Below are 12540 nucleotides of genomic sequence, written 5' to 3'. Positions count from 1 at the left end.
TGCCATCAACAAGTGGGAGGAAATTATAAACACGTGTTTCTTGTAATGTCTACATTTTAAACTATACCAACACACAATGAATATTTTGTCCCCAGACAACCTCCATTTACAGAGCGATTCTGGATTTAAATTATCGCACCTTTTAAAGCAGTTTCAGGCAAATCCATTTGACTGATTTCAACCAGTACTTTTTTCACATGAACGTTTTGTTCCTCGCAAAAACTATTAGTGTGGTTTCCTTTTCTCGCCTCTTGTAGCCTTTTATTTCAGATTAGCAGGTAATTTCACCTTTGATTAATAAAGTTTGCATATGAACAAATCCCCTTTAGTCTTTCTTGTTTCGCCCAAAATATTTGTTTTCAAATAAAATTGAAACGAGAACTCTGCAAAGATGATATAAAATACAAAACATACAAAGCAACTATGAATTGATGACTTCATTATTTTTCCTTTGTAAGATTTATTCAAGAACATTTGCTTATTACATTACAAGCCAATGCTTACAAAACAAATGCTATAAAGAATACTACATGTATACTACATTTTCAACTTACAATTTACCATTTGTCAGAAGAAACAAATGCAATGTAATAACTTAACGAAACTTGTCTTAGAATTTGTAAAATACGCAATATCCCAAGACACATACAATGTATAATGTATTAACTCCGGTCTTATAGACATGTTTAAATAGCTAGGAGCAATGTGATCAATGGTGCGATAATTAGACGACACCCAGTCTGGTTCCCTGGCATTAAAATGACACATTCAAGCATTGAGAAGACCGGGCATAGTTCAAATTCTCATTTTGAATTTCCAATAAGACACAAAGTTTTGACCAAAATGATTCTCAAATGAACCATGTAGACACAGTTTTTAATTCGTAAAGCATTTTGGAAAAAGGGAATGACATTTCCGGGGTAAGGACCGAGGATGAGCAGCTAATGCATCTTCCTCACTACCAATTGTAGGAGTTTGCAAAGTAAAATTGTACGCCTGGATAACCAAAAAGGCCTTTACAAAGATTAGAAAAAGCTTAGAGCACGTCTGTAGGGTATTTTTCCATCTTATTTTGTTGGGCCCGAGTCCTCAACTTGTGCATTTCCCAGAGTTTTCTCAATCTGTTTCCGCTGAAGTACCCCCGGTTTAAGCCCAACATATTTTATCATTTGTTTTTCAAAATATAGAACTGCCGGCCTCTACTTCCAGAACTTCTTGATGGACATGTTCTTCTCCGAGTCTTTTTGCATCACCTGAGCAGAGAAAAACAGCAAAAAGAACGTTCGTTATTCCTGTCAAACGTCATACAAAAACGTCATAGATGGCAGCATAGCCCAACTGCCCCAATGGGATTTCATACACAAACTGAATTCACAAAATTCTTCCAAGAATTTGCAACAATATATGGTGAAACCTGTTTTTATCATTTCATCAAAGTTTCTAATCCAGGTTGTCTGTGAGGTTTTCAATGAATTCTTCCAAATTTGCGAAGCCCTCTCAAGAAATTACCCCGGAACCGTCCTTCCCCCAATAAATGATAAAAACAACATGCCCCGAAGAAAAAAAAAAAGACAAAAATGATCTTCAGAACTGAAGATGTTACCTTTGCCACCGCCATTTCAAAGTCTTCTTGTGTTACGTGTACTCTTCTCTCCCTCAATGCATACATGCCAGCTTCCGTGCACACTCCCTAGTTCAAAAAGCAAACAGGTATATTAAAACTTTTGGAAAACTATAATGGAACATTTCAGAAGGAAAGAATTTGAAACCAATTTAGAACCATCGATATCAATCACAAATCTGGTCACAAGTTAGTCAAATCAAATCGCAAGTCAAGTCCAAAACAATGGGTGATGACAATCAAAGCATAGGAATGACTTTGTCACAATTCATTTGAAAATCTTGTGACTGGACTTACGACTGGAGGACTTGTGATGGACTTGATTTGTGAGAACGTGACTACATCTCTGCCAGAAATGTAATATTCTTGCATAATCTCACTGCATCTTCTACTCTTATATTCTACGCGAGAATATTCTAAGTGAGTGAGAGAGGGTGGGGAACTTTCTTTATCTCCCATTGGGCCGACCACACATCACACAATACACATCACCCACCTTGACTTCAGCCCCCGAGGCTCCCGGCATGAGCTCGGCAATCTTCCTCAGGTTGATGCCTCTTGTCAGGTTCATCTTTCTGGAGTGGATCTTGAGAATGTCCAGTCGGGCTTCCTCGTTGGGCGGCGGGAACTCGATCTTGCGGTCGATGCGGCCGGGGCGGAGCAGGGCAGAGTCCAGGATGTCAATGCGATTTGTCGCCATGATCACCTAATGAGGTCGTATAAATCAAAGTTATTATCAAGCCAATCACTATACAATCTCAAGTCAAGTCACAAGCTATTCTGAAGTCCAGCATTGTAGGGCACTGTGGACACCTACTACCCCCTGCTAGGTACCCACTTTCAAGGCGCAAGTACCCAGTGCCTTTCACAGTAAACAAGTACAAGGCACCCAGTACCCATTAGTAGGCACCCATATAGAAAAAGTCTGACACCCAACCCCTATAAATCTTCTCACCTTGATATTCTTGGTGGCTTCAAACCCGTCTAGTTGGTTGAGTAGTTCCAGCATGGTGCGCTGGACCTCGCTGTCTCCACCAGAGCTTCCCTCGATACGGGTCGACCCGATGGAGTCAATCTCGTCCATGAATATGATGGACGGTGCGTGCTCTCTGTCAAATCATATAAATTATCGTGTTAAGTTTGACACTCTGACTTCATTCCAACTCAAAACAGCAAAAATTGCGAAAAGAGTGGTGTCAACAATAGTGCTGCCTCTAATTCTCCATGATCATTAAAAAGGAAAAGAAAGCATTTTGAAGGATTCTTAAAGGCTCGTGCAAGTATGTTTCTGGAATTAGGGTCAATACATACATAAGTATCCGGTATCAATATACAGTATTGGAGAAATGTGCACCATGGTACACTTAAGCAATTTAGCTTTGCAGATTTGATTGGTCAGTTTGAATTAAGAAAGTCCCAAACGGTGTACAACAAACATCTTAACAAATTAACAGAATTCACCTGCCACTAAAAATATGAACTGAATTTGATTGTATTGGGAGATATACCTTGCCATGACGAAGAGTTCTCTAACCATTCTGGATCCTTCACCGATGAATTTCTGGACCAGCTCAGAGCCCGATACTCGAATGAACGTACACTCTGTGTGGTGAGCTACCGCTCTGGCTAGTAAGGTCTTGCCTGTACCTGGGGGACCGTAGAGTAACACTCCCTGTGGAGAGAAGGAGGATTGATATAAGGGTGAATAAAGAAATTGAGTGTCAAAAGATTGTTGACATCTAGAACACCATACAGAAACCAACTGAGCTATCCAGAGCTATATTGAAGTGTGTTCGCTGAAAACTGATGTACAAGATATTCGTGACAATTGGCAACAAGACACTACACAGCCCTCAAATTTTTCCCGTTTTTTTAAATAAAAAAAATAAAATAGATAATTCACTTTATATCATTTTGTTGCATAATTTTAGCCATATTTTAGCCAAAGAGTGCTTCGTCTGTGTATTGTGTATGTATTGATGCAGAGGAAAAGTAAAAAAATCTTTAGACTTTACGGTGAATTTTATAATAAAAGACTCAGGCAGACGACAAACTTACCTTTGGTTGCGCGATACCAAGCGCATCAAACAGCTCAGGGTGCTTGACCGGGAGTTCAATGACCTCTTTAATCTCCTTGATCTGTTTGTCCAGACCTCCGACCATCTCATAGGTAGAGTCTGGTACCTTCTCCACCATCATCAGACTGACTAAGGGATCCACCTATAGGGTCAGGGAACCAAACAAAAAATTTGTACATTTTAAAATATTAGTCTGGCACTCAGGTAACTGTTGTCAGACTGAATGGGTTATTCCTCCCGGTGACTAAGGTACCAAACAAGGTCGTTACCATTAGAGTCTGGTACCCTTTAGCCATAGACTTTCTAGAGTATCTGTGAGTGGAGTCAGAGTACCAAACAAAAGAGCAAATTCAAGAATACTTTTAAATGTGTGGGAAGTTGTATGTTAGTCTCTGGGAATATTCGGTGAATTTCAAACCTTGTTTGGCAGGATTTTGTGGAGAGTGTGGCTATCGTTGCGCAGTGCTACCCTGCAGTTTGGCTGTACATCGTTGATGTCGATGGCTTTGTCGATGTCCACAACAAATTTACCTTCTGGGTGTACCTGGTGAAAATTAGAGTCCAACATGCATTAAATATTGCAATTCTTTTTGCACAACTTTACACACACAAAAATTGAATCAAGAGGTCTCTTCAGATCAAGAAACAGTTGGGTTGCAACACAATTAGTATTAATCAAATTTAAATATTTGGTCTATACAAATTTTGAATAGGGAAACTGCACACAATTGTAGTTTACTTTTGTGTACAAAAAAATTCCGAAATACTTATTTATTGATAATATTTGAGATTCGAAGGCTAACCTTGACAAGGACTTTCTTCTTGTCCATGGCTTTGACAACTTCTCCCACATGTGAACCTTGTTCTTGAAGGAGCTGTAGTTCCTCACGCAACATCCGCACTGTGAAAACAATGATGAAAAATATAAGACATCCTCAAGGCATCCACATGAATCTAACGTCAAACCAGTCTCCCTTAACACTAAAACTCCCCGGGCATTTCTGCCATGAACCTAACTGTACTTAGGATAGTCCCAATTATAGCTGGGACAATGCCAGAGTTGGGGTATAATGTTTCCCAGACTTCCACAGTGTGATTACCTTTGGCATTGAGCTCATTACGCTGTGCCTCTAATCTTCTTAAGTTCTGGCTCTTCTCTGTCACCACCATCTGAAGCTCGTCAATCTTTGTCATGTAGTACTTGCGGATCCCTTCTCCCTTGGGTCCATCCCCTTTAGCACCACTGTCCACCTCCATCTGCAATTCAAACCCATTCAATGTAAGGTCACTTTGCTCTAGAATGCATACGCCAGCAGAAGGCCTAAGATCTACGGGAAGAAAGATTTGCCTTTACACGGGCATGCAACTGGGAATTTAGGAAAAAACGAGGTATTTCTAAACCACACAAGACTTTGTCAGTGTTTTTCAATTGCAATGGCATTCATGAGAAGTAAAAAAAACGAGGAAATCAGCGGATCCGAGGAAAAGTTGCATGCCTGTTTGCATTTGAAAGGCATATGGAATTTATGTATGAATAAATTTATATTAAAATCTAATTTATTAGCAATAGCACATACCACAGTGCACAAAATAAAAACAAAAGGGAAAGCATGCAGTATCCAGATGCCACTCCTTTGGTTGGGTACAAAGTCTATGGAGAGTCAAGGACATTTCAAAGTATGTCTTAACAAAATTGGAAATGTTTCTCAGTCCGAGATTCATGTCGTTTCAACATTTTTGCAACAACTGACCTTCATTGAGATGATATGTGATGAAAAAAAAATTGGTGTCAGGATTCAACATTCTCTCCGAACAAAAAGTCAATTGTCAAACTCATTTAACTTGTTACGTTAGCATGTTTTTGTTTAGGCCTAACATTTTGATTCACTTTTTTCACAAAACAAATACAAAACATTGAAACTGAAAGTGTACTTAGTTAAATAAATAAATAAAATTTACTATAATTATACTTCAGTTAAGAAAGTTATGGTGACTTGCAAGTAATTTTAAGGCAACCCCTCCCCCCCCCCTGAAAAAAAATCCAAAACGACCTCATCTTTTCTTGCTAGTGCAGGTCCGCCATTAATTTCATGCCATTATCTGATTATGACGAAGCAAAAACAAGTGTGCGTAAAGCAATGGGCAAATTGACAAAGAAATTTACGGAGTGAATACATATTTTCCAATACAATTCTACGAATGGTAAACTTCACGGATATGCGAATAAGGGTTTGATACTTCTTATTTTGGTTGTTTTAAATTTACTATACAAAAGAATACAAAGTTATTCCGAAAATTGAATTAGAACTGCGAATCATTTTCTCACCTCTGTGGTCGCCATGTTATTTTTTGGTACGAGTTGCATTCTGGGAACTTCTGCCGTAAAAATTAAAAAAACCGGGGTCTACACGCAGTAAAACATGTGTGACAAACTACCCCTTTTTTAAAAGTTTACAGGGAATAAGTGTTTAAAAACAAATGTAAAAAACCCCAGCAATTTTCATTTTTGTTACCTTGTGACCCATAAATTTAGCATTTATGCCTTTAAACAATAGTTTAGTTTTGCAAACCCCATTATCATGCGATTTTTTATTACAAAGCTAGGGGGTATTTCCGTCCAGACAGTGCCACGAAAGTTCAATCAACGTGCATCACAACCACGTTCTCATACGAAGCGATCTGAACATAATGTTTGTATGTGCAGACTTTAAGATCTGGGAATAAGGTTACCGGCAGATAAATCACAATTTCCTATTCATTTTGTGCACTCATGCACTAGCACAGGTGCACAACAAATGTTGTTTATTGATCGTGTATTCACAGTGATTTAATGAGAGAAATCAAAATGACTTTCTTCATATTTGTATCCAAATGGAAACACAAATTATGACAGCCATGAAATACTGAAAAACAGAAAAAAATGGTGCTCCAAGTGGAATTTTTTGGCTCATTCAATTGGCGCATTTTCCGGATAGCTGAAGTGAAAACATAAATTCTCCAAAAACTTAATAGTGAATCAACAACAATGGCAGTAATGAGCCGGTCACGCACTGTAATCTATATAGCCCTCGGAATATGTGCTGGGGCCTTGCTCAGCATGCTCTGCGTACCGCTAGAAACTGGCTGTGGCGTTGACAGCTACGTCCACGTCGGAACGAAGAGAAAAACAAGCGCTGTCGACATGATCGATTATGGAACCGATGAAAATGGCAACCAGCTAAATGACGAGGATTTCGAACCAGTGCTGATGACTGTAAACAGGCCAGTCGTTAAGAAGGATATCGATCGACAGCGATTGATTCGGATGCGGTACATCTCGTCGGAGCTTTCAATCAAGGAGAAGTTGTTTGTAGGTGTGATGGTCTCACGAGAGGAAATTGATCTGGAGTCCACGACGGTCGGCATCAATAAGACACTCAGTCATTACGTCAGTAAGCTGGTGTTTTTCACCAAGACTAATTCAGAGCAGTCGCTGAGCGGCATGACGATCATCGCGTTTCCAGGGGAACAGGTCAACGTGAGAATGTTCCAAATTTGGAAGTACATCTACGAGCATCACGGCAGCGACTACGATTGGTTCCTGGTCATTCAGGATGACACGTACATCTACGGGGACGTCTTTATGGAATTCCTGGGCCACATGAGTGTCGGGAGGGACCTGTATATGGGAATTCCGATTCACGAAGCCGAGATGGATGTCACGTTTTGTAGCAGGGATGCAGGTCCGTCAACAGGAAACTTGACATCACTTACAAACACGGGAGGGGTGTGGCTTGATTGCTCTTAGTATAAGCGGGAGGGTTGGCAGGGTTCGAAATTAGCAGTAGCCCGCTAGCCAAATGCTAGTCAAAACAGCGGCGGGCTAGTCAAACTATTCCTTTAGTAGCCCGGCTGGCGAGTCAAAAAATTATTGGGATACGGCAAAGATGGAAGGATAGGAAGAAAAAAAAAAACATGTGGCAAATGAAAATGCCCGCGGGCTAGTTAACAGTCTGTTTCAGTAGCCCGGCTGGCTAGTGAACAAAAAAGTTAAGGTCGAACCCTGGGTTGGGCAAAGTCTTCAAAGGTGGAGTTGCTGCTAAGTGGGTGACAGGGGAGATTTTTTAGAAGAGAAATAGAGTTTTGAAAGTGGCAGGATCATGTATTTATCTCACCCTTTCAGGATTCTACAGAATTCACCAGACCAATTTTTGTGTGTGACCGTTTTGGAGGATTGAGGTACAGCCTTGCCACATTTTCTTTAATGTGGGGTTTTATGTTTTACGTTACATATTTAGGATTCAGGACGGTTCTTAACCCCCCCCCCCCCCAAAAAAGAATTTCCAATTTGGCTTTTCGTTCACTTTTTCAGAATGGAAAGAAATGATTGTGGTAAAGTATCTTGCTATAGGACACAAGCTCTGTGATCTCTTGGCTACTTGACCATGATGGCAAAAGAAGAGTCGGCAATAGAATTGAATACTTGAAGGGTCCATGAGATGAATATTCTTAGGGACAGATTTTTTTTCAACTTTTTACTCTTATATGTATGAAAAGTATTTGATATCCCTTTTTGGTAAACTTTATTGAAAAGTGCACTTCAAACATTTAAAATTGTTAATGCTTTTCTGGACAAATGAGGGCGCTAGTGATGTGATGTCATTTCAGGAACACTTCAGTTTAGGGATTTTGTGTTCAAATTGTGCACCTTAAAAATTTGTTCATTGAAAACATTTGTGAGAAAAGTTTGCTCATTGGCTTACTGCCATGTACTGACACAAATCAAAGAAAAGAACATTTATAGCAGCAAAATCTCCCAAATTCTGGCAACTTTTGGTGCTGAAATAACTGTAACATTGAGGTTTCTGCCTGAAATGACATCACACTTTTGCTCATGAATATGGAAAATGGCATTAGCATAAAAACCAAAATCGCACCCAAGTACCCTTGAAAATGGCAAAACGAAAAATGAAAATAAGGTTAAATGGCACATAAAGGTGCATTTTTCAAGGATTGCCTTACAAAATTACATTGCATGGGCCCTTTAGATCTAGTGAGGACTATTTGTTGCAATGGACTCTCCAAAAATCACTTGATGCCTGCATCACAAATGACCTTGTGTCCTATAGCAAGCCACTTTATCAACATAAACTGTTGTGTCTGTTGTATATTTCAGGTTACATGCTCTCCAGGAACCTTCTGGCCAAGGTGGGGCCGTACTGGGAGGACTGCATGCGTAAATCTTGGAACAATGTCCCGGACCTAGAGTTTGGACGGTGCATACAAGACCACTCCAATTCACACTGCTCCACCAATTATGAGGTGATTAACCCTAACCTTCCCCAAATCCTCCAAAATCCTCTTTGCAAAGTAAAGGATTTGAGGCTATATGGCAAACAATGTGTGGCTGATTTTGGAGGATGCACTGTGTCAAGGTCTTAGCCTTTAGGCCGGACCTTGTGTTGTGTATGCTCAGCCGTGCATAAATTTAGGCGTAGATTATACTTGAAATCCTCCGCACTGCTCCAGTGACAGTGATTGCTGGAGGATTTTGCAGGATTGAGGCAGTGGTCACCCCTCCAAGGACCACATTCAAGAAATAACAGATGATATTGGAGGAGTGAGATTGTATGCAATTTTTACATGGAGGCAATTAGAGGATTTTGCAGGATTGAGGTTGCATCCCAGCAAAAATACCTGGGAAATTAGGGTTAAAATTAATTAAAAAGTCCACTTCATTACTTGAATTCCAATTAATTCAAAGATTAATTCAAGGCTTCACATTCAGTGTCACATGCATATATCCCACAATCTGAAACAGACCCATGCCTTTCTCCCCTTAGTCTAATTCTGACCTTTCTTCTATCATATTCCAGGGTTCAACATTTTACGCCTACGATTTTGAAGACAAGGTTCTGACTGACAAGGAAAAGAACGATGCTGATTTCCAGCAAGCCTTGGCGATACATCACGTGATGGACACGCGCACCATGTACAAGCTCCACAAGTATTTCTCCGAGCGATCTCTGAGTCAGACTCTTAAACAGATTGCTGAGCTCCAGCAAAACATCGAAGAAATCAGCGCGTACGCACCGGGCGGTAAATCCAAACTAACATGGCCAGTGGGAGTGCAGGGCCCCTTTAAAACAACGTCGCGATTCGACGTGATGGGTTGGGAATACTTCTCTATGACACACTTGTACGGCTTGGACGATTACGAACCCAAGTCCCCTCTGATTGGTGCAAACAAGCAGGACATTGACGAGATACTCACCACGACAATGGCGCGCTTGAACGAGCTCCATGGGAACATCTACATGCTCGGCCGACTCGTGAATGGGTACCGGCGATTCGACCCCAACCGTGGGATGGAGTACACCCTGGATATGGAGCTCAAGCTTCACGGCGACAAGCGGGAAATCCTCAAGCGAGTCCACTTACTCAGACCCCTCAACAAGGTTGAGATTGTCTTCATGCCTTACGTCACCGAGTACACTCAAGTCACAATCATCGTTCCCGTGGTATCTGGTAGCCAAGAGCAGGTCCGAGTCTTCCTTGACAACTACGCCAGAATCTGTCTGGAGACTCGCGACAAATCGGCCGTGATGCTGATCTTCGTTTACACGCCGACTGAGGCGATGACGATGGCTACCGAAGATATCTACAGCGCGAATAAAGGCTACGTCTCCTACCTGGAGCGTAAGTACCCCGGCTCCCATCTGTCCTGGATAAGTGTCAAGACAAGCCTTCCCTCACCCATCGCCATCATGGACGTCGTCTCCAAGAAGTTTGCTTCGGACACCCTCTTCCTCTTCACCAACGCCAACATGGAGATAGCTGCGGAGTTCCTGAACCGTGTCCGCATGAACACCATCGCGGGATGGCAGGTCTTTTTCCCAATTCCCTTCTCCCAGTACGACCCTAAAATCATCTACGCTGATTTGCCCAACCCCAACCGCATAGACATTTCCAAAACCGCTGGTCACTTTGACACCTACCTTTTCGAGCACGCCAGCTTCTACAATTCGGACTACATGAACGCCAGGAAACTCTGGGACGAGAAGCACCCGGGAAGCGAAACGGACCACATCCAGTCAGATCTGGACCTCTTTGAGATGTTTCTGAGTACCAAACTGCACACCTTCCGAGCCGTGGACCCCGCCCTGAAGCTGCACTACCACCAACGGATTTGCCAACCCTCTCTCAAGGAGGAGCAGTACCAGAGATGCTTGGAAGGCCGGGCGGTGGGCCTTGCCTCTAAAGCCCAGCTCGCAATGCTGGTCCTAGAACAACAGCAAAAACTAGCTGCTGAGAAAGGAAATATCTGAAGCAAACGCAGCTCGATATTCCTTTAACTGGTTGTTAAATTTCACATGCATCATTTGAAGCTTTTCTTTGGTATTGCCAATGTATGGTGCTGGCCAGGGTCCATCTTCATAGAAAACAATAATGCAAACGTGAGCAGAAAGTTATAATATAGGCCTATGCTAGTGCGAGTACCACTTTCTGCAAGCACAGATTCTTTTGCTAAAAAAGTTGTGTACGTACAAGTGCCTCATTTCACCAAGGCCCTAGACAGTGACGTAGCAAGGTCATTTTGATTGAGGGGGGGGGGGGAATTATCTCCATATGGGGTTTCTTTTGAAAGCGGACGATCATGGGCACTATTGGACAAATGTGGCGCTATTCAGAGCACGCGTAAAAAAAAAGGGCATTTGTGGAAAATAAAGCACTTGTGAAAACAATATTGTGGGGGGGAGGGGGAAATACCCCTTATCCCTACGGTGGCTACACCACTGCTACAATGTTTTTCATTTACATTGACTGACATGTCAAAACCTAAAGTCAGACTTGCAATCTGGGATTTCTTAGACAATTTACAGAGGTTGTCTAATGTTGCCACGTTTTTGAACTTTTTTGGGTAGTCTTGGGAACTACAGGGTTACAATTGTGCAGCTGCCAATATTTTGGCCTGAATACATTGCTGAGGCTGGACCAAAAGAGGCTTGCAAACAAATAAGTCTGGTGCTTTTAAGGTGGCGATCCACATGATGTTAATAGCTAGTATGTCCTTAGGGAACGGGACAAGAAGTAAGTTTTGAAATATTCTGCTGCAGGTAGTGTATGTGTTTTTGTTTTGTTTACATATTGTATATTATATGTAAGATCATTTTGAAGGAAGTTATTGCAATAAATACAACATCACTCGTCAGTAATCAAAATTTCTTGAAAACACGAATTCTTCAGAACCAGCCAGAACAGTTGTAAAGTTGAACTATGCCCAGAAGTAAACATTCCTTTTGGGGAATTGTATTAATTCACACAATGTACAAATTAACTTACATTTTTGATATTTCAAATATTATTTGCATTGAAGTACATGTAGTACATTTTTCATTGAGCATTTTAAATTATGACAATATTAAAATGTGATTTTTTTTGGACAAAAATATAATGATTGTTAAAATGAAAACTAGATATGGAAAAATCATGAATTATAATTGAAATTTTTCAATTTTTTGCCATACTTGTGCCAACGACTAAAATCAAGTTGTCTCCCACGAGATCAAGATTTTAAGTAATTAAATCAAGATATTCAAATTAATTAAATCAATTATATCAATTAATTATTCTCAGAAGATAGAGTACTTCAAACATGTCAAATATCATGTGAAAATAATGATTGTTAAATAATGATACCTTTGTGTACAATAACGCATGTAAAAGATGGCTTACAATTTTCATATAAGAGCAGGGTTTTTATTCTTTCATTGAAGGAATTTTTGGCTACCTTATGCAAATTAACATTTAATTTTTTGTTTTAAGTATTACTGCCGTACACGGTACAGTGGTACACATGTA

General features: G+C 40.6%; 2 protein-coding genes across 2 annotated transcripts; one reads left to right on the top strand and one right to left on the bottom strand.

The window, feature by feature from the left end:
- Window positions 1–440: 440 nt before the first annotated feature.
- On the bottom strand, window positions 441–6132 carry LOC119721374 (26S proteasome regulatory subunit 8). Its single transcript, XM_038191433.1, has 10 exons — window positions 6026–6132; window positions 4800–4956; window positions 4503–4600; window positions 4118–4243; window positions 3680–3841; window positions 3130–3293; window positions 2577–2730; window positions 2118–2327; window positions 1604–1690; window positions 441–1253 (listed from the first exon to the last, which is right to left on the bottom strand). The coding sequence occupies exons 1-10, from the start codon at window positions 6062–6064 to the stop codon at window positions 1200–1202; spliced, it is 1251 nt and encodes a 416-aa protein (XP_038047361.1). The 5' UTR covers window positions 6065–6132; the 3' UTR covers window positions 441–1199.
- A 287-nt stretch (window positions 6133–6419) lies between these two features.
- On the top strand, window positions 6420–11666 carry LOC119721373 (chondroitin sulfate glucuronyltransferase-like). The gene is made up of 3 exons (XM_038191432.1): window positions 6420–7421; window positions 8855–9000; window positions 9555–11666. Exons 1-3 carry the CDS (start codon window positions 6725–6727, stop codon window positions 11004–11006), a joined length of 2295 nt encoding a protein of 764 aa, XP_038047360.1. The 5' UTR covers window positions 6420–6724; the 3' UTR covers window positions 11007–11666.
- The last annotated feature ends 874 nt before the right edge of the window (window positions 11667–12540 follow it).

The sequence above is a fragment of the Patiria miniata genome, unplaced genomic scaffold, assembly GCF_015706575.1.
Source record: "Patiria miniata isolate m_02_andy unplaced genomic scaffold, ASM1570657v1 HiC_scaffold_13, whole genome shotgun sequence".
In the NCBI taxonomy this organism is placed as follows: Eukaryota; Metazoa; Echinodermata; class Asteroidea; order Valvatida; family Asterinidae; genus Patiria; species Patiria miniata.
This window is presented reverse-complemented; position numbering and strand designations above follow the sequence as displayed.

What these genes read in the sequence shown, in the direction of transcription:
- LOC119721374 (XM_038191433.1), bottom strand. Translation starts at nt 6,064, where the DNA reads ATGCAACTCGTACCAAAAAATAACATGGCGACCACAGAG. An exon ending in ATAACATGGCGACCACAGAG is followed by an intron (nt 4,957 to 6,025) that starts GTGAGAAAATGA and finishes TTTGAATTGCAG; the next exon opens with ATGGAGGTGGACAGTGGTGC. An exon ending in CCTCGGGGGCTGAAGTCAAG is followed by an intron (nt 1,691 to 2,117) that starts GTGGGTGATGTG and finishes TTTTTGAACTAG; the next exon opens with GGAGTGTGCACGGAAGCTGG.
- LOC119721373 (XM_038191432.1), top strand. Translation starts at nt 6,725, where the DNA reads ATGGCAGTAATGAGCCGGTCACGCACTGTAATCTATATAGCCCTCGGA. An exon ending in GTTTTGTAGCAGGGATGCAG is followed by an intron (nt 7,422 to 8,854) that starts GTCCGTCAACAG and finishes TGTATATTTCAG; the next exon opens with GTTACATGCTCTCCAGGAAC. An exon ending in ACTGCTCCACCAATTATGAG is followed by an intron (nt 9,001 to 9,554) that starts GTGATTAACCCT and finishes ATCATATTCCAG; the next exon opens with GGTTCAACATTTTACGCCTA.